The sequence below is a fragment of the Danio rerio genome, chromosome 6 (genome assembly GCF_052040795.2).
Source record: "Danio rerio strain M-AB ecotype USA chromosome 6, GRCz13ab, whole genome shotgun sequence".
Classification (NCBI taxonomy): Eukaryota; Metazoa; Chordata; class Actinopteri; order Cypriniformes; family Danionidae; genus Danio; species Danio rerio.
Window position 1 is genome coordinate 30,459,032 of NC_141026.1, and position 22,044 is coordinate 30,481,075.

At 33.7% G+C, this 22,044-nt stretch overlaps 3 protein-coding genes and 1 long non-coding RNA gene across 15 annotated transcripts in view; all 4 read left to right on the plus strand.

Moving 5' to 3' along the window:
* inpp5d (inositol polyphosphate-5-phosphatase D) overlaps positions 1-10,177 on the plus strand; it is a 53,911-nt gene extending 43,734 nt beyond the window's left edge. Inside the window, exons 23-27 of one of the 2 annotated variants that reach the window (XM_087257294.1) lie at positions 379-525; positions 930-993; positions 3,005-3,205; positions 7,977-8,416; positions 9,776-10,177. In XM_087257294.1, coding sequence (XP_087113420.1) covers positions 379-525; positions 930-993; positions 3,005-3,205; positions 7,977-8,416; positions 9,776-9,822 — 899 coding nt within the window. In that variant the 3' untranslated portion in view covers positions 9,823-10,177. Of the gene's footprint in view, positions 1-325; positions 526-929; positions 994-3,004; positions 3,206-7,976; positions 8,417-9,775 lie in introns of those variants that run through there. The other variant, XR_015493718.1, reaches the window with a different exon arrangement.
* A 2,284-nt stretch (positions 10,178-12,461) lies between these two features.
* lpp (LIM domain containing preferred translocation partner in lipoma) overlaps positions 12,462-22,044 on the plus strand; it is a 482,039-nt gene continuing 472,456 nt past the window's right edge. The window contains exons 1-4 of one of the 11 annotated variants that reach the window (XM_087256062.1): positions 12,462-12,862; positions 12,963-13,007; positions 13,937-14,166; positions 14,361-14,458. The gene's annotated coding sequence lies outside the window, so the exon portion shown is untranslated. The remainder of the gene's footprint in view (positions 12,863-12,962; positions 13,008-13,936; positions 14,167-14,360; positions 14,459-22,044) is intronic. The other 10 variants (XM_087256065.1, XM_087256064.1, XM_087256066.1 and 7 more) reach the window with 10 other exon arrangements.
* On the plus strand, positions 15,456-18,243 carry lsm2 (LSM2 homolog, U6 small nuclear RNA and mRNA degradation associated). The gene is given in 5 exon segments (NM_131496.2): positions 15,456-15,534; positions 15,952-16,019; positions 16,130-16,160; positions 16,255-16,314; positions 17,175-18,243. Coding segments are annotated over 5 exon segments (288 nt in total). The 5' UTR covers positions 15,456-15,531; the 3' UTR covers positions 17,301-18,243.
* On the plus strand, positions 18,871-19,772 carry si:ch73-14h10.2. The gene is made up of 4 exons (XR_015493719.1): positions 18,871-18,946; positions 19,263-19,325; positions 19,435-19,500; positions 19,565-19,772. It is a non-coding gene; the product is annotated as a si:ch73-14h10.2 (long non-coding RNA).

A 22,044-nucleotide genomic window follows, 5' to 3' on the forward strand; every position in this document is an offset into this window, starting at 1 on the left:
ATGAATCCAAGAGTGTATTGGTGTTTCCAGAGGTGGGACAAAGTCGTTGTTTGGCAAGTCACAAGTAAGTCTTAATTCATTGCCCTCAAGTCCCAAGTCAAAGGCCAACAAGTCTCAAGTCAAGTCCAAAGTCCTACGGTTTGACATTCGAGTTTTTTCGAGTCTTTTTTGGGTTGTGGCTGGAAAGGGCATCTGCTAGGTAAAACATATGCTTGATAAGTTGATGGTTCATTCCGCTGTGGCAACCCCAGATTAATAAAGAGACTAAGCCAAAAAGAAAATGAATGAATGAATTAATGAATGAATGAATGAATTAATTAATTAGTATTGGACTGTTTTTATGTATGTAAACACAATAATTTTGTTCTCTGTCTCTAGGTGAAGGCTGTGTGGCGCTTCGCTCTGCTGAAAGCTCTTACACTGAATTCAGCATCACACTCACACACCATGGTGAACGCACAGGCAGGCTAACAGGAGCCATTCAACTGCCCAAATCTGAAGGAAAACAGACAGAGAAACTGTATGGTGAGTGCACGCTTTGTACAGCAATGTCTGTTACATGCCAAATGAAGTCCTGTTTCTGCCCGCATATCAATTTAAATAATGATTAATTTCTTGCATTGGATAATTTAATTGCTTAATTAAATTTGAGTTTGTTTCTGAAAAACATTTTTCCTCAGAATTATGGTTGAATATACTGTACAACTGTTAGAATAACAAGTTCTGAGAAGAAAGGTCTGAGGTATAAAAGAGTAATAAAGAAAGTTTGAATTAGAAGATTAAGTATGGTGTTACCTTTATTTTTTTATTCTGAGGTGGAAATGAGCTTCCGTAGTTACAACTAGAAGAAAGCTGTAATATGTGTTTCGTCTCAGAGTATTGAGGCTATGTCACTTTTCTTAAAATAATCTGGCTTTTTTCTGTTTTAGATTTCATTAAAGTCGGAGATGATCCAGGAGCTGGAAAAGGCAAAACAGGAGAAAATACCAAAATGTAAAATATTTCAATACTCCTATATAATTTACATGTGTTATTTTATGACATATCTTAAAGTATTATGTTACTTATGCATGCCTTTTTAAATCAAAGTTACCATATTTTAAAAAAAGGAAACAAAACAAAAGTAAAATAAATTGTAAATATAAAATAAAAAAAATAATAACATAGAAAAAAATATTTATATTAATAAAATAATGATAAAAAATATATAGTAGCTTTCATTCATTCTCTTGTTGGCTTAGTCCCTTTATTAATTCGGGGTTGCCACGGCGGAATGAACCGCCAACATATCCAGCAAGTTTTTTACGCAGCGGATGCCCTTCCAGCCACAAGCCATCTCTGAGAAACATCCACACACACACACTACGGACAATTTAGCCTACCCAATTCACTTGTACCGCATGTCTTTGGACTGTGGGGAAAACCAGAGCACCCGGAGAAAACCCACGCGAAGGCAGGGAGAATATGCAAACTCCACACAGAAACGCCAGCTGAGGCGAGGTTCAAACCAGCGACCTTCTTGCTGTGAGGCGACAGCACTACCTACTGCGCCACTGCCTCACCCTTCTATAGTAGCTTTCATTATAAACATTTACTGTAAATGTCAAACAAAATTTTAATAAATAATGATATAAACTAGAAAGGCAAACTTCGTAGGCAAATTTTTTGCCGGCAGCTAGCTCTCTGCAACTCTCACATGGTCGCCTACTGAAGCTAAGCAGGGCTGCGCCTGGTTAGTACCTGGATGGGAGACCACATGTGAAAGCTAGGTTGCTGCTGGAAGAGGTGTTAGTGAGGCCAGCAGGGGGCGCCCAAACTGCGGTTTGTGTGGGTCCTAATGCTCCAGTATAGTGACAAGGACTCTATACTGTTCATTGAGCACCGTCATTAGGATGAGACGTTAAACTGAGGTCCTCATTCTCTTTGGTCATTAAAAATCCCAGGATGTCCTTCGAAAAAGAGTAGGGGTTAAACCCCAGCACCCTGGCCAAATCTGCCCACTGGCCTCTGTCCATCATGGCCTCCTAACCCTCCCCATATCACCATTGGCTTCATCACTCTGTCTCCTCTCCACCAATCAGCTGGTGTGTGGTATGCGGTCTCGCACAATATGGCTGCCGTTGCATCATCCAGGTGAATGCTGCCCACTGGTGGTGGATGAGGAGATTCCCCCTTTGTGTAAAGCACTTCGAATGCCCAGAAAAGCACTATATAAATGTAAGGAATTTCTATAATTATTTATAGTGGCTTGAGAAAGCCTAGTCTGAAAGTTTGAAGTAGTTTTAAAGTTTAAATCATTGAAGTAGTTTTTAAGTTGTTATAAAAAGTTGGCATAGACAGATAACTACATATATGTTAGCATGTTTCAAGTATGAATTGGCATGTTTCTTGCTAGGCGGTTGATAGGGTGTTCTGAGTTGTTGCTAAGGCACTGCTAGGGTGTTCTAAGTGGTTGCTAGGCGGTTGCCTATATAGCGACTTAATTCAGTATAGTTTGAAGGTTGTAGTATGAACGGTCTAGGAGGAGATATGTTCTTAAAATAGTCGAAGAAGAAGAAGAAGAGGATGAACAAGAGAAGAAAAAGAAGAAGAGGAAATCTATGTTGTATAACAGTATGTTGGTTTTCTCAAGCCACCATAACAATAAAAAATAAATAAATAAAATATAAAAATATATATATATTATTAAAATAATAATAAAAAAATTATTGTAGCTTTCATTATAAACATTTCCTATAATTTTTTTTTCAAATGTTTTTAATTTATTTTTTATTTAAAGTGAAATTGAAATGTGTGCTATACAAAATCTGATCTGTCTGTTTTATTTTGCTTGAATAGAAATGTGCACACTTTGCATTTGTTTTGGTTGCTTGACATGAATTAATATAAATCACAGCACGTTTGATGATAACCTGATGTTGTTATATTTCCCACTTCCTTTGAGATGCTTTACACAGATTACATTCATGTTTGTACACATAAACCATCTGACCTTCTTTGACAGGTCTTCTTCAGTCCTCGCCACTGATATCAGTAACCCTAGTTATATGGGTGTAGGCTATAAGAGTGGTATCCAAGCCCCTGGCAGCCTTACTTCCCAAAGAACAGGGCCATCAAAGGACATGACGCATGGCAATATCTCTCCAAAAAAGACAAGTTATGATCATGCTACATCCAGTCCAACGGCAAAGACATCTAACCCTATGTAAGTATCCACCTTATTTTTTACACAAACATGCACAGGTATTTAACTTAGATTACAGAGTTTTTTGCAGTATAAAACATCATGTTATGCAGACCAGCATTTTATATTGTATTATTTTAATTATTGTCATAGTTATAAACACACTAGTTTACCCTGTATTGAACCAATGCATGTAAAGAGTAGGAGTCACAAAAATAGAACATCTCAGAAAACAGCTTACTTCCTTGTTGAACTGTTAAATGAAGTAAAGGCAAAGCTCGAAATTACATTATTATTGTTATAATGATAGAATACTTTAAAGTTAAAAGTATTTTTGATGTTTTCCAGTGTTGGGACATATGCTGGATAGGTTGGTGGTTCATTCCACTGTGGCAACCCCAGATAAATAAAGGGACTAAGCCGAAAAGAAAATGAATGAATAAATTAGTATTTTTGGTATTTTATTGTAGGCATTATTTATGATTATTAATATAATAATAATGTTATTATCATTATCAACATCATTATTATTATTATTAGTAGTAGTAGTAGTAGTAGTAGTAGTGGTAGCAGTAGTAGTCGTCGTCGTCGTCATCGTCGGGTAACACTATAATTACACACTATGAACAATTTTTTTTGTTTGTTTGTTTGTCTAGCATGGTTGATCCGTGCTGATGACAGTTCCAGATACAGTGTTTCCAATAGTGAATGTAACCAGTGCTTAACTGAAAGATCATGAGGAGGTTTCAACCTCTGTGCCAACATTTACTTTTTAGGAGTTGAAGCACTAACCAAAAATGTATGGATCTTTGCAATTAAGAGAAATCAAGAGTTATCATTCAATAAAAACAATACAGGATCTTTGGGGAAAGAAATTTTTGTTACTTTAAATAAAATGTCTATCACCGAATCTGCAAAAGTTTTGCACCTCCGGACATTCTCACATCATATGTAAAAAGGTATCTAAACGCTGAGGTTCACAGAACTTACAAAAGGGACGTGGAGATAATAAACCTATGATATGTTGTATACCTGTGTTTAAATATGCCCTGTGAATAATTCACTATGAATAATTTATGATGCATTAACAAATAGTAAATTCATTATCTGCATTATTTTAATAGACTTTCAATTCAATTCAATTCAGCTTTATTTGTATAGCGCTTTTACAATGTAGATTGTGTCAAAGCAGCTTCACATAAATGGTCATAGTAACTGGAACAGTGTGGTTCAGGTTTTAGTGTTTAAGTTCAGTTCAGTTCAGTTTAGCTCAGTTCAGTGTGATTTAATCATTACTGAGAGTTCAAACACTGAAGAGCAAATTCATCGATGCGCAGCTCTACCAATCCTGAACCATGCGAGGCAGTGGCGACAGCGGAGAGGGAAAAAAAACTTCACCTGATGGGAGTGAAGAAAAAAAACCTTGAGAGAACCAGACTCAGTTGGGCACGACCATTTTAATTTCATTAGTAAGGAGTTTATAAATACAGCTACAAATGCTGTATTTTTGACTTATAAGCACATATATAACGTGCTTAATGACTGTGTTTTCATACTTTGTTAATGATTATTTTTTCATTACATTATTAAGTATTGCATCATTTACAAACTAGTTATTTAAGAATAGTTGGTGGGTTTTTAAGATTATCCAGAATGTGTAAGGAAATGATTAATACACTATTCAAATTAACATTTACATATCTTATTATTCATGCATTTACTAACAGTTCATTTGTATGTTAATTAATGCTTTATTAACTCAACTTCATCCAGTTTTGTGACCTAATCTAAAGTGAGGACTAATTATGCTTTATAAATCCCTTATAAATAAAAATTAAAGTGAACATGAAAAAAACAGGAAAAGAAGGAAAAAAACATAATTAATTTCTATTTACTTGAAGATACATAAATTAAACTGTACTTCAAATGAAAAATAAATATTTGCAATCCTATGTAAAATAAAATTAATGTACAGTTTAAACATTGCTAAATAACTTTGAAATGTTTCATCATAATATATTGTTAAATTATTATATTGTTGTTGTTTTATCCGATTTTATTCATAGTATTTATTCCTAATTGTATTTTGACACTCCTGCAATGTTTAAAGTTTACAGTAATTTTCTGTTTTAGATAAGATTGAAAACATTAATTGTTTGTTTGATACTAAACCTTTAATTGTCATTTATAAAGGATTTACAAAGCATAAATACTCCTCACTTTAGATTAGTTCACAAAACTGCATGAAGTTGAGTTAATAAAGTATTAAATAACATACCATTCATTAATTTTCTTTTCGGCTTAATCCCTTTATTAATCTGGAATCGCCAAGTTATCCAGCATATGTTTTACGTTCAACCCATCACTGGAAAACATCCATACACTCTCTTTCACACACATACACTACGGACAATTTAGCTTACCCAATTCCCCCTATAGCACATGTCTTTGGACTATGGGGAAACCAGAGAACCTGGAGGAAACCCATGCGAACACAGGTAGAACATGCAAACTCCACACAGAAATGCCAAATGACCCAATCCAAGGTTAGAACCAGCAACCTTCTTGGCGATTGTGCTACCCAAGGATTGTGCTAGCCACCATGTCGCCACACCATTACGATATGCCTAAATAATAAGCAAGGTTCATACGGTCTTGAAAAACCTGAAAAAGTCATGATATTCTGACTTGGCATTTTCCAGGCCTGGAAAAAGTTTGTAAAGACAAAAAAACACTGTGTAAAAAAACACAGTTTTGAAAAAGGCATAGAAAAAAAATTTGTTTAATGAATATCAGTAAACTTGAATATAGGTCAGTTGTCTTTACTTCTTTTCTGTCTATGTCCAAAAACATGGTCTCACATTATAAATGCTGTGCAAGCGTTTGTTCGTTCGATCATCTTAGTCTCAATTTTGGCACAGTGGGAAAGAACCACCATTTGTAAGCATTATTTAAATAAATCTTACATACAATAAATAAAAAAACAAAAAAATCAAATTAAATAGATTGTTGCATGTTTTATTATGTGCTATAATTTCAACGTGCATTGTTTTCTTTTATTATTATTTATCATGTATACAAAGACATTACATTAAACATAAGGTCAAGGAAAGTCATGGAAAAAACATGGAATTTTTGTAGTAAAAATGTGTATGAACCTTGAATAAGATATATAAATGTTGATTTGAATAGTTTATTTATTGTTTACTAACTCATTCTGAAATGATTCTAAAAGGCACCAACTACTCTTAAATACAAATAGTTTGTAAATAATGCAATACTAAATTTAGTTAATAAACAGTCAATAAGTATAAAGGATGAAAATTCAATCATTAAGCACATTATAAATGTGCTTATAAGTCAAGAATACAGCATTTGTAGCTGTATTTTTAAACTGCTTACTAACATCTATTAATGTAGTTAATCCTGAACAGATAATGAATTAACTATTTGCTACTGTGTAATAGATGATAGTGTGTAGTAATAAAGTGTTACCAATAGTAGTAATATTAATAGTAGTAGTGATGATTATTATTTTCATTATCATTATCATCTTTATTGTTTTAGCCAAAATTTTATATATAAATATGGATTTCTATTGATATCTATTGTTATTTTCTGCAACAAAAAATAAATATTTTCATCTGAAAAAATTATACACAAATGAGCATTTTACTTTAAGTATTACTTCCTTATTATATACACATATTTCTTACAGTCACCTTATATCTCTAGAAAAAATAAAAACCTTGTGCACTTCTGAAGCGTGATTCTCACAGGTGAGTGGGGTTGACCAACCACCTGTAGAAACACTCTTATTTGTATATGCACCTCTAAAATGCATGACATTTTACTTACTTTACTTACTTTATCTTACAAGTACTCAATAAGAAAAACATTGTTTACCTGTGAATGTACCACAAATCATGTTGCACTACTTGTTTTCATCAACCTTAAATACCTCCTTTGCACAATTATGTGTCTTACGTAAAAGTATCGCCTGTCTTAGGTTGTGTGAATAGTTTTAGTATAGTTAGTATGATCAGATTGCCGCTCTGATTTGTTGGTTATGTATAGGTTTAAAATAGCTCTCACGCCCAGTGTTGATAATGTTTAATTATGTAGCGACATGGTCCTGCGAGACACAACATTTTGTTCCACTGCATGTCCACAAATGTAGCAGTATGTAAATTAAGCTTGTTGATTTCGCTAGAAATTGATAGCTAATAATGCCAAGTCTAGGGATTCAATAATATCTCTGATGTTGTGTTAATTTTTTTATTGATTTGAAAGTACAAATTAAAATAATTTTATACAAGAAACCGTACAATTGTAGAAAAGAAATATGTACATTCATTCATTCATTTTCCTTCAGCATACTTTCTGAATGAACCGCCAACTTATCCAACATATGTTTTACACGGCAGATGCCCTTCCAACTGCAACCCAGTACTGAGAAACATCCATACACGCTAATCCCCCACATAGACTAAGGCCTATTCAGTTTATTCATTTCACCTGTACCACATGTCTTTGGGCTGTAGGGAAAGCCGGAGCACCCTGAGAAAACCCACACGAACACAGGGAGAGCATGCAAATTCCACACAAAAATGCCAAATTAGGACTCAAACCAGTGACCTTTATGCTGTGAGGTGACAGTGCTAACTGAGCCACTGTGTCGCCCTGAAATTAGTACAAATAAACAGATTTATTATTAGAACAACTGACAGCATGCGTTCAATAAAGTAATTCACCATTAATATGCTAAACTCAATCTTATTCTTGCTTTTAGACCTGTGGACGGTCAACCACCAGAGATGTTTGACAATCCTCTTTATGGCTCAATGAGTGGATCCAGAGGAGCAAAGGAACATCACCCTCCTCCAGATGCTCTCTTTGCCTTTCCCAAACCCACAGACTTTGATTCAGATCGTCAGCCTCCAGTCCCGACCCCTCGCTTACGCTCATATACCTGTTCTGAAACCAAACCCCAGTCATCTTCATCCACAAACCTGAACATGAGCAGCCTGCTGCCCCAGAGCATTACCAAGAAGCCTGTGGTGCCTTCACGATCCGAAGGAGGAATGATTGGCCCCAACAGACCTCCAGTGCCGATGAAATCCCGATCTGGTCAGACACAAGAACCGCAGACAAAGCCAAGAGACTACAGGGACAGTTCAGAGCTCCCGTCTAAGATACGACCACCGACCAGAGCAGGGCAGACCAAAGATGGTACAATCACAACACTATATTTTAGTAGTCTCATACACTACAGTGTCACAGAAAATCTGCTGAATTGGCCCATAGGTGGCATACTTTTGAAACAAAAACTGGCTTTTGAGTTTTAGTTGTAGCTCCTAGATGGTTTTTCATAAACTAAAAAATTGGAATCTGGAAATGTGGACATTACTGATGGATTTGCTCTGTCATGTCGATTGTTTAGTTATATTCAAAAGCCTGTTTTTTATTTTTTGTCATTTTGCTATCTGTTTGCATTGTTTAACAACTTATAGAAAATAATGACGAAGCTCAGCATAGCGTGTCCAGTGCACAACCCCCTTAAGGGACACCAAAATGTTTAAAGTGGGAGGAGCCGCTTATAGTAAAATAGTTATAATCTATAAACAGATTGAGATATCTTCATCAAAGTTGGAAAACTTATGTAAGGACTTTCTGAGGTCTCAGCACAACTTTGGCCACATTGTGCTATAAATAAAAAAACAAACAAACAAGCAAACATGTAAATGACTAACCAGAAATGTTTAATGTACAGTAAATTTTCTAGGCAGTAATACTTTTTATAAATAAAAATAAAATGCCCCAAAATTTTTTTAATGTAAATGTAGAGTGAATAAATGAACCAAAAAATGAATGAAAAATATTCCTATTTAAAACTTTTGATTATCATTCGGTTGGCTTCCGGCAACTTCCATACAGACATTCATTAAGAGTTCATTTTTCATGCTTTGTGTTTATAATTGTTTATTATATTATATTATGTTATATTATATTATATTATATTATATTATATTATATTATATTATATTATATTATATTATATTTTATTATATTATATTATATTATATACACAAAAATAAATCAAATACAGTAAATATAGTAAATTATAATAACATATATATATATATATATATATATATATATATATATATATATATATATATATATATATATATATATATATATATATATATATATATATACATATATATTATACTTTTTAAATATAATTTTTTTTTTATTTGGAAATTACCCATGGCAACTTTGTAATACAGTTTGATATGTTTGTTCTTTGGCCCTGTGTTCTATGTTTGGCACCCCTGCACTAAAGTACAGTATACTACAGCAGTATTACAGTTTATCAGTTCATCATAGTTGATACTACGGTATTCATTAACAAAGTGTTGTGAATACTCTTAATATATACAGATAGTATATACAGTTTATTAAAGTATGATTCAAAAACACTATAGTATTTACCATATATCACTATAGTATTTTTCATGTGGGTTTATTTGTGAATGACTTATTTAAACACGTTTCCTTCTTTTCAATTGCACCATCTGTCCTTAGTGCACTCTGAGACGCCTCCTCTGAAGATGGGTCGACAGCTAAAGTGACGTGCCACTACTGACTACTGACGGTTCACAACAGGAGAGCTTTCATCGCTGATCTTCATCTTTGATACTTGAGACTCTGTACTGGACAAAAACATAAGCTTCTTAATCTCAGAATACTCGAATGAATAAGTGCATAAACAATGACAACAAACGCAACCTCTATTGATTTTAGAATGATAATGAATGCATCACAGTATGAATAGTCATAAAATGAGTAATCAGTAATCCTCAATCCGTAACTTCCATCATCATCTTCATCATCTGTTTAAATGTTACATTGTTCTTGAAATATATTATTAAATAGGGAAGATTAAAAAGTTGTAATCATTTAATTAAACAAAGTGTTGTACAGTCATTGGTATTTTTATTTAGTTATTTCTAAATACATTTAATGCAATTTATAACAAGTCAGGAGGAAAAACCTACTACCACCTTCACTGAACTATAATTAGACATTAATCTTAGTAGTGTAATTTTATTACCTCATGTGTTATCATTGATTTGATTTTTGCCATTGTTCTTGTGTTTATATGTTATTAAGAGGGGAGAACATTACCATAGTTGCTGGCTGCAGATCATATAGTCGCCAGTTTCAGTAAACTTCTAATTCTGATGGCAGTTGCCCAAAAAAAAAAAAAAAAAAATCAACTCCTGATTTAACAATGTTTTCACCTGTAAATTTTTGTATGTGTTCTATGACATAAAATCTTGACTTATTTGATTCTCATCTATAAACAATAGAAGCAGAAGGATATTAAGGTAAGACCTCTAAAATTTAAATTTAAATCAACTAAACTGATATCAACTAAAAACCGCATCCAATCAAACACATAAAGCTAATAGCTAGCTAAGCTAACATTCTGAGCATTTGATTTAATTTAGAGCAAATTGGGTGGTTTTTAGACAAACAATTTAAAGGAACTGGAGGCAATTTGTCCAATAGAAATTAATTCAACTAAAGATATAAAAAAATATGAAAGGAATGATGTTGAGAGAGAGCTCAGAAACAATGTTATCTGACTACAGTGGACCAGAATACAACAGAGTGTAGGGTAGCTTGTGCTTTACTGAACACCCATCGGAGTGGCAGACCGTCCTCTGCTCTGCCATGACATGTATGGGAAAAGGAGGCATTAACAAAGGTAGACAACCAAGTCTGAATGAGACAACAACACAAAGCTGACCATGGACATCTAAGTCACAATAGCTAAGTCCTTGTCCAAGGACAAGAAAAAGCATGAATTCCAGAGAAACTTTAGAAAGCTTTAGGAGGTTCAGAAAGGTCCTGAAGGAAAAGGCCAATCTGAAGATAAGCCCAGCATCACATTCATTACCATCACCGACCTCAACTCAAAGACTCCTGTAGCACACAGACACACCAGCTGTCCTGCATCTCCAAAGATATAGGCCTTGAGAGATAACATTGCTGATCTGAAGCAGAAGTTCTTTCTGTTTAAAAAGTAAAGCTTCCACCAGCTCAAGAACCTGAACAAACACCACAACATAAAAAGATTTTGATAGCTCTTTTCCACCATCAGACACCTGGAGGCCAACCAGAAGCTGCAGAGAGTGAGAGAGAAATTGGTCAAGAGAACATTAAAACCACAAGGTAGAAACCAGAGCCTAGGGACCTTCACCATGAGGCCAGATTAGCTGACAAGCCAGTTAAGTTTCAGTTTACTTTGCACAAATTCTGGGTTTTAGCTGTGATGGGCAAAGTCTTCTCTGCTGGCCCAAACACAGATCAAACATAAGAATCACCAAATTACTTTTAATATATTTTCCTAGTCATTTCAAAACGTTTCTCTTGGTTGCGCTGCTTCCAGTGTATTGTACTAGAGCTTTTAACCAATAATATTTCAGCAATCACGTTGGCAGCATCAAAGAAATCCAGAAATCTGCCTGGAGGCCTTCAGAGTCAGTAGTGCAGGGGTCTGTGGCATACAAACAGGGCTAAAGAAATATAAATCTTTATCTTACAAAAATATTTCTACAAAAATATGCTTTAATGAAACAATTTCACATGTATTTTGGTCTTGCCAATATACTCAACTTATTTGATTGATGTTGAAGCTTTAATTGCTCATAATATTTTAAAATCATTTCTTTATCTTATACAGTAAATGTGATTTTGGGTTATTATGTCAAGGATCGCTCCTGAAAAGATGCTGGTTTTATTATAAAATTTGTTTTATTATTATGTAAATTTCACATAAATAAATCCAAGTTTGCCAAAAGCAAACTTCTCTTCATCGTGCAAGGAAAAAAGATTCAAATGTATATAAAAGTGATTTCTATGTCTAAAAGTAGAAAAGCAATTAATTAACATATGCTCCTTCTTTAACATTTTTGCACACAAATGTTTGTATAAATGTATTCCTGTAGTAAAAGTGCATTTAAAAACTCTTTTTAATAACTAAAATTGGAAAATGTGCGTAATATATTTGTATGTAATTTGAAAATTATGTACCCTCTCCTCTGTTTTTTTTTCTTTATTTTTCTTTAATTTCTTTTTTTCTCATTTATTCCATTCTTGCTATGAAATGTAAAGTGATTTTGTTGTATAAAAAAAACTGTTTATGCGTGTTCCTGTTAAAAAAAAAAATAAAATAAATAAATAGCAATGAACCTGTTGCTTTAACCAATCAGATTTCGAGTTGGCTACACGCGGGTAATCTAGCAAGGGCACACCGACGTCAGCGTTTTCTCGTCGTTTGATTGGGTGGTGAGACCTAGCGATCAGCGTCACTCTAAATAAGTTATATTTCGAAGTATTATAGCGTAGATTATCAGTGCTTTTAAAGACTTCTCGCGAAGATGAAAAACACTTGAGTACAGTAGATTAATTTAGATTCATCACTTTTTTTTAAATCGCTGTCTGCGTTGATATTCTGACACATTTAAATTTCCTTAAGAACGTCAGTTTTCCAAGTCAAACGGTTAACATTAACGTTATTTCCAGTGGCCGCAGACCGGGCGGGAGACTCGCAAGAGAATGAGACTCATGGTGTGTTAAAACAGACTGTTAACAGTTAAACACGTATATGTTTTTCTTCGTCTTGTACGGATTATTTAATGTTGCTTGCTCACTTTCGCTGTAAAACTGTGTTAACTAAGGTATTAACTGTGTTAACTTGCAGTGCACTGACAGGTGGGGAGACACGTGAAGACGAAATGCCATACGAGTAAGCAGATCAACTTTAAAATTCACTTGATCACCTTATTTGTTTTGTTCCACTGCTATCTATCTATCTATCTATCTATCTATCTATCTATCTATCTATCTATCTATCTATCTATCTATCTATCTATCTATCTATCTATCTATCTATCTATCTATCTATCTATCTATCGCAGGACATCAAGCAATTTCAAGTGAATTTAAACCATTTAGACACAACAAATATTTAAAATTCGCTACTTTACTTTTTAAGATTAATTGTTTATACAATAAAACCTATAAAGTGTTATTTTACATTTACATACTTATTTAGTGTTTTGTCTTTGTACTTTATATATATATATATATATATATATATATATATATATATATATATATATATATATATATACATATATATATATATCAATGTAAAATTATCCATTCTTTCCAAATACAGTCACCTTGTAAAATTATTTTCATGTGATATATATGGCAGAAAAACTAAATATTGCAATGTCGTTTTTTTTGTTTGTTTTTTTCAAATATTGTGCTGCCCTACCTTAGACGCTTCAGCTTGTAATGATGGGCCAGTTGTTGAAGTGGGTTTCTTGTGATAGTAATAATAGCATTTATTTATTGTAGCTACATGAATTACCTTACTTGTTTGGGATGCAGTGTTCTGTTAGCCGGTATTTTTGAATATTATTTATTCATTGCTATGTATTTATTGATGTGGTGTCTTTATAATGGAAAGAGTTAAGCTCAGCTGCTCCATAATACCATGGCAACAAAGAGTAATTAAAGTCGAGCTACCTTCAAGTTACCTAAAAGTCAGGATTGGTGCCAACTAAACTGAAACTTAACTGTCTAGCCAGTTAATACAGCTTCAAAGCACAGACTCCGCGCAAAACAACAGAACACAACATCTCCACTGCTCCTTTACCCCTGCAGCTCATCACCTCAAGGGGTCAGGAGGAAGAACAGTTGCAGCAGCACCACTCAGCATCATCCACCAGCTACAACTTGGTGCAAACAATGATGGAGAACAATAGAAAAAAGACTACATCATCATCCTCTGTGACTCCAACTGCACCCAAATCAACCATGGATGACTGTTTGCAAAGAGATTAGTGAAGAGGTTCTGCTGTCCCTCCTTAAACGCTGTCTTAAGACTGCTGCAAGTGAGACTGTTGGGTGCTCTATCACACATAATTTTTCACACTGAAACAAATTAACTTAACACAAGCAAGGCAGGCATAAGCAAGAAGCGAGATAAGCAGCCACTTAGGGCCCTGGCCAATCAATGCTGTCATATCTTGTAAAATCTGTCTATAACCATTAAGATTTTAACGTTATTACTTCTTTTCAAAACCAGGGACCCCCATGAATAATAGAACATTCCTTCTGTACTGCACTTGCATGTGCTGTGATTGCTTCAAAAACACTGCCAGTCTGCCTGCGATCAGAGTAGAGGTAGTAGAGCAGAGGCGGAATCGCCACTCATTTATTAATTCATTGTCTTTTCGGCTTAGTCCCTTTTGGAATCACCACTGTAGGACTTTTGTTATGGACAATTGTTATGTTGTTTTTTTCAGTGACAAACATTTGGCATCAAAGTATTTTACAATATTTAAAACTACAAAAATAGAAGACATTAATGTATTTTTGATACAAAACATTAAGCCATTTCCATCAACCCTATCATAAGTATTGCCCATCCCTGCTTATCATCATTCTAGGTAATTTTCAGAATGCTTGCTTTTAAAAACAGGAGAATGCATATTAAAGCATAATGTTATAAGAAAGCTCTATACGTTTAGGAAAATGTATCTTTAAAAGATAGATAATACAAAATCTATTTTTATTTTCAGAAATGTTGAAAACTTGTAAGCACTGACATTCATAGTATTTTTTTGTCATACTATTGAAGTCAATGGTTACAGGCTCCCAACGTTCTTCAAAATATGGAAAGAACAAGATGGTTTTAAACAAGTAAATTGTGTAAATTATGGCTGAATTTGCATTTTTTGGATGCACATAAATACATAAGCGTGAAAAACGTTATAATCATGAACATGTCGTGGAGGTTTTGTTCTGTTTTACAATTTGTAAGTGGGCTGCTTTTTTGTTTTATGAATGGGGGAAAACGCAAGAGGATTAACCTGAGCCCTGGACTGTGCTTTATTATTATTTGTCTCCATCTGCTGACGAAAGAGGGAATTGCCAGATAAGAAGAGCCATGTACGTGTATCAGCCAGCTCTGTGTGAGACATGTCAAGTACCTCTTCGGGCATAAAGTTGACTGATTTATGAAAATATTTCACATCCATTGAGCATACGTCTTTTAATCTCTTTTGTGTGATAAACGATTGCGGAATAATTTACTGAGATGAGTACAAATGACGCAAAAACAGAACAAAACGCCAACAATTTCGCGACCAATGGGATTTTTACGTCTTCATTCTTTTAGCCAATAGAAGCACAGACTGAAAGACCCGGCAGCTTTTTGATGACGTATGTGATCTAAAGCACAAAGCCGCGTGAAAATGGTAAGTGTTGTTATTTAGCAATATTATACAGTAATTTACGTTTAAGGAATTAATAAATGTGCTACGACCAATTGTTTAACATGTTTAGAGTTTTTTGACCACTGTGTTCGCGAGAAAGACAAACAATGCTTTTATGCTAACAGCTAACGCTAGCTTTCTTCAAAGCCAAATAAAACTCCATTCTCAAGCAAGGATTATCCCCTTAATTAAATGCTCAAAAGAAACAACTATTGCTAACTCTAATTATATTGAAGTCTTAGTATTTCATTTACCTGCGTAATTTAGAAAGCAGTGATATTTGCTGTTGACATTTCTCATTTGGTCTGTTGATAAAACTTGATTCAATCGTTTTATCGATGTCTTATTCGCTGTCCGCCTCATATTTTGAGTGTAATTCCTTTAACTGTTTATTCTCAGCTCTTCTACTCGTTTTTTAAGTCTTTGGTCGGCAAAGATGTTGTGGTGGAGCTCAAGAATGACTTGAGGTGAGTGCTCACCTTTCTTTTACAAATATTATATATATTTAGAAATTGAATATACATATTTTATAATGTATGTGCCAGCTCGTAAAACTATGAACACATCTATTTTGCAGCATATGTGGAACATTACATTCAGTTGATCAGGTATAGAAACTTACTCCACACATATTTATTAATATAAACAAATATTGGGTGATTTAGCATTAAGTTAATTTTGTCTTTTGTTCTTCCCTCACAGTACCTGAACATCAAACTGACAGATATCAGTGTTACTGATCCAGAGAAATATCCGCACATGGTGAGAAATGGATGACATGAAAATTACACTCATAATCTTGGGTCTAATATCTTTATCAATGTCATGGAATTTTAAAAGGTTCATTTCAGACATTGAAATTTAGGAAATGTTTATATATTTTTGTCAGATTCATGGAATAACAGGGGTTTTTTGTTTGTTACTTTACATTTTAGCTTTTCTTTATTAAAATATATTTGACATTTACAGCCATGCAAACCGCAAGTATTTTTCTTTTATATTAAGTTAATTATCATTTGTTGTTCTCATAGTGGCTATTAAATGAATGTAATAAAATGGCTAAAACCATTTCAATATATTTTTAATTTAATATTAAAAGTTTTTATAAGCACTACAGAAGCCTGTTATGTTCATGTCATGGTTGATATATTGGTTTATGGTAAAAGTACAGAAATTAATACTATGAAAAATCTGAAAATAGCAAGTGTAGGACCAATTTATTTTAAAGAATATTCAAAATAAAAAAAAATTTGAATACTAAGTCAACTTTATTTTTTGAAATATGCCATAAAATATTTTCTGATTCTCATATAACATTGCTTTGGTTTTATTGTCAAAAAAACTAACTAGAAAGCAAGTGTAGAATTGCAACAGGATTTTTTTTGTAAACCAACAATGCTGTGTAGTGTAAACCATTATTTAAAACGGTCAAAATACGGTCAACCATTTGATAGAGCAGGCAGCTAAAGGGTTAAAGAGGGAACCCTGATAATTGAATTGATTCCTAAATTAATGTAGATCAGGTTATTAAGTCTGTGATTTATGAATTGTCATAGTGATGTAGGTGCTCAACAAGGAGAACTTTGGTGTATATAGATGACTCTAATATTGTTTTGTTGTAGTTGTCTGTGAAGAACTGCTTCATTCGTGGATCAGTGGTGCGATACGTTCAGCTTCCTGCAGATGAAGTGGACACACAGCTACTACAGGATGCTGCACGCAAAGAAGCTACACAACAGAAACAATAATGTTTATATTTGAGAATAGTTTGGTTTTGTTCCAATGTTCAGAAGCATCATCTGTGGAGTTTTGTTGATTTAAATGTTTTTCTTACATGAAACATGTAAAGTTTTTTTTTTCTCTTTCATTTTTACGTCATGTGAAGCCTGTTATTGAGGGTGTGATTTACTGTTTTTTTTTTACTTCACAAGTTAGTGGTTGTGTGCTTTTAATGAGTGTTGGTAAAGTTCTGTACTGCATACCAATGACTTTTAGTTAGGTTCACACATTGATGCAAAAATAAAGTATTTTCCTCTGTTTTCACACATTCCTATTGGTGGGAAAAATCGTCCATTGTTGGAGTTCAGCTGACAACATTTTACAAATTATGTTCGTGGAATGCTGGTGTTTTGGTTTAGGCAGGCATGTCCAAACTCGGTCCTGTAGGGCTGGTGTCCTGCAAAGTTTAGTTTCAAACCCAATCAGACACACCTGGGCTAGCTAATCAAGCTCTTACTAAAAACATAATTGCAGATGTGTTGAGGCAGGTTGGAGCTAAAATCTCCAGGACACCGGCCCTCCAAGATTGAGTTTGGACACCCTTGGGTTAAGGTGAATGGATAGTTTAGCAGAGGTGTCAAACTCAATTCCTGGAGTGCTGCAGCCCTGCACAGTTCAGTTCCAAGTGTGTTGGAGCAGGGTTGGGTTTCAAAGAAGCCCGAAAGATTTAATTACTTTAATCTGGTTGTGCTTACTTAAACTGAACTAAACAGTGCAGAGCTGCAGCCCCCCCCCCCCCAGGAACTGAGTTTGACACCTGTAGTTTACAGCCTAGTCCCAAACTAAAAAGTAAGTTGTTTAGAGTAAAAGAAACTCGTAGTTACTGTTCCTAAAATATACCATTGACTTTGTTTTGTGTCAAGATTTTTAGGCACTTTTATGCGCTAATAAAGTAATCATGGCTTCATCAAAGCGAATGTAGACCACACTACAAAAATATGTTTAGGTGTTTTAGTTCAAAACAAATTGTCATCTACATTTCTATAAGTCAAATGACAAATATGTTAAGTTAAACTGATTAACTTAAAAAAGGAAAGTAATGAAAACATTTGTTGTCGTTTTTACAATGTATGTAATTTATTGAATATTCATAAGAGGGAGGGTTACTATTTAATTTTTTTATATAGTAGTAAAGATTTTTGAGTGTCATTTTGCATAGTACTTTAAACCGTGACAAGCCATGATTTTCAATTTTGATAATTTATTCATTTTTCTTCAGTAGGATACACCTTGCCTTACATTTAGTAATTTTAAATCCCTAAAAGTACCACAGGGTGTGCGGCGAAAAATATTAAGGAAAAAAAAAAAAACACGAATATATTTCTTAATTTGTTTATAGCACAGTTCACTTTAAAGTTGCATTCTAAAAAGTTTAAGTAACATTCACAGGATTTGTTTTCAGTCACAATATATTTTAACAGCTTCTAATTAATTTTTAGAGTACCCTTTTAAGCATTCGCTAATTAGCTACCAATAAAAAATGTTAATTAGTTTGAACCGGCTGAACCACAAAATAGTCAAATTGCCATCAGCCGGTTTGTTCGTTTGCTTGGTCAGGTTCGCAGGTTACTCTTAAAATAAACAGAAAGCTAGGCCTACGAGTTTAATGAGGATGGTAGGTGTGATTATTTTTATATGCTTTTTTAAAATTGTTTATTTCTCCTTCACACATCCAGTGTAAACTCTAAATGTTAATTAAGCCATAATGGACCGTAATTTTCATAACACTCAAATTTGGCGATGTAAATCCAATGCGGAGTTCACTTTGTAAAGATTTCTTTTTTCAATGTTTTTTTTTGTGTGTGTGTGTGTTTAGCACTACATCTCAGGGTTCAAGTATTGTTCGCCTTTATACTTAATTATAAAATTGGTTACCGCATAGACCACTGATTTCATGACTGGATAATAAAACATTCAAATGGCTCTTTTAGGATCAATGTATGAATGAGAACTTCGACATGGATGATGAGTGTTCTGAACTACACCACAGAGAAGTAAGTTTAGACGAAGACTCCGTTTATATCAACTAGCATATTCAACTGCTTAACTAATTAAGAGTTATTGACCAATATAGCTGCCTGTTGACATTACCTCCTCGTTTAGATGAAAGACTGCATTGCCAAAGGCTCTGCTTTGAACTCCTTACTCCATGAACTGTTGGTAGAGAAGGTATGATTGTAAAGAACCAAAATAGGTTTTTATGTTTGCAGTGACAAACTTTGGTTTTTCTTAGGTTTCTACTCAGAAGAAACATCATTGGATTCTCGGACCTGAGGACCTCAATGATACTCTAGTTTATGATTTTGAAGTGGAAGAAGCAGCTTGAGATATTAGTCAATGTATGGTGATCTGTTCTCCTTTTGACTGGATTTTAAGGATTTTATTTTATTTTTTTTAATTCAGCTGTCTGTAAAACGTGTAAATAAACCATATGTATTTACTTTTTTAGTTTGTTTAATGGAGACCCTCTCTCACAAAACCATTTTATGCAGACAGGACACAAGGTTTACAAAATATTTTGTATTTAAGTGCGTTGCATCTGGAAATTCTCTGTTTAGAAGGATCTGATAAATGCCCTTTTAAAAGGAGAATTCTTAAATCATTAAATGTCTTATCTTAAAGACTTTATCTAAATTTACATTTGGCATCTGACTGGAGATATATTATAGGTGTTGCAGATGTGCAAATTCTAGGATTCCAGACTCTGCTTAAAAACAAATCAAACAATGAAAAAAGTAATAGAGACAATCATAGGAATGGACTTGTTTAAAAAGCTCTAATAAAAATCATATTAGTTTTAATGAACCTTTGGGTATGTGTCTTCTATTTATGGTGAATTAAAACTAACAAATCCCAATTGAATGTCTTGAATGAAACTATTAAGTGTGTTGGCTTTGGTTTGTACTTTTTAAATGGAGTTTGTTGTGGAAAAGATCGGACATTTGTGATTTGTAGCTATTGTTGTTTCCCCCAGCAGGAATTTAGACTACAATATTTGTGAGCTATAACTTTATTCATTATAAAATCATCAGTGAATGCAGAATGTGAAGAAGTCTAAATTTGAAAAGTAGGCAAATATACATTCGTAGACACGCATTACCTCTTGTGTATATAGAAAGTTATTCTTTTAAGTGCTTGTGGAGTAATTAATTATTAAAAATACCTACTAACACAAAACAATTTTGAATGCAGGTTTTACTCTACATAGTACATGGTGAGGACATTTTGGATCTTTTTAACACTGACAAGCTTAGCTTCAAGTGTCAAAGCATGTTTTATTAAACCCATTGTGTTTTTCCAGATTTCTGTAAGGGTTCTGTTCAATATAGGGTAAGATTAAGATGTCCTCACTAATATAGTTAAACATCTATGTGTGCTGCTTAGTCTTATTTTAGTTAAAATGTATACCCAGAAGTGGAAGACGCATTAAAAATGTCTTGGAAAAATGCAAAATTGAAGTGGATTGAATTATTTTGTTATCCTAAGATTAGAATGGGTGTTCAATGGTTTTAGGAAAACTTTTTAAAGTTTTGATTCCCTTCAAATATTGACTATAGTAAAATTACAGAAATTGAGAGTTTATTAGCTGTAGAATTCATAGTTAACCTTAAATGTCAGTGGCCCTGTTTCCAAAGAGCAATAATTAAAACAACTACAGCTAACAGCTAGACTATATTGGCTCAGTATAAAAACAATAGAGGTAAGTGGAAATTCCCCTTCATGGTGGAAAAACGTGTGTGTTGTATTTTTGCATTCTAGGCTAAAACGCTGTATGTTTTGGTTCATAGGGAAGCAAAAAGTCCCAGGCCTGTTCCAGTGTAACACAACAGGATCTGATACCTTTGGTTTGTAAAGCAGATTTCTGATTCCTCCCCTTAACCCCCAGATCAACTTTTGTTATACTGCAGGTTTGCATAATATGACCTTGTGTTGTATGCATCTCGTAAGCTTTTTGTTGTTGCTATGACATCTCACATTACATGATATATTTTAGATGGTACAAACTATGGTAATGTGTACTCTTTCCATCTGAGCAGTAGTTGCGGAGTGAAAAATCATGTCTTTTGTGTATATATGTATATATAAAAAAAGTAATTTGTGTTTTTGATGGAGTTGCTTGTCATTTGTTGACTACCTGTATAACTTCTGAAAAATGTCAGAAAACTAAGCTGTTAAGCTTCTGTGGGTTATTCTTTTGTCGTGTTACTCTATACTTTAGTGCTTTTTAAAAGGAACTGATACAACAGAGGTGTGGAGCTTCCAGTGTTCCATTTCACTACCTCAGGCTTGTGGCGATTTGGTTCCCTGCTTTTTACCTTGACTCTCTAACAATTCTGCCTTTGTTGTATAATACAAGACTACCCATAATTCTAAGTATGGAAAAAAAAAGTTTTAAAGTAATAAATAAATAATTTTAAAGGCCAAGAAAGAAATGTACTAGAGAATAATCCGCAATGACGTATTTCTTTGAACTTTGAATTGATTCAGATGTTAGAAATGTTGTATAATTAAATTATATAAAGAGAATTGTGAATGGGATTAGAAAAATAAGGCTGACAAAGGCTTCACTGTCTTTCTTTTGCTCATTCTACCCCTAAATACACACACCGGCCACTTTCTTAGGGATAAATTGTTAGAAATATGCAAGATTAATAAATTAGATTTTGGTTAATAATGATTAAATGTACAGATTTGTTTACACACCTATGATGC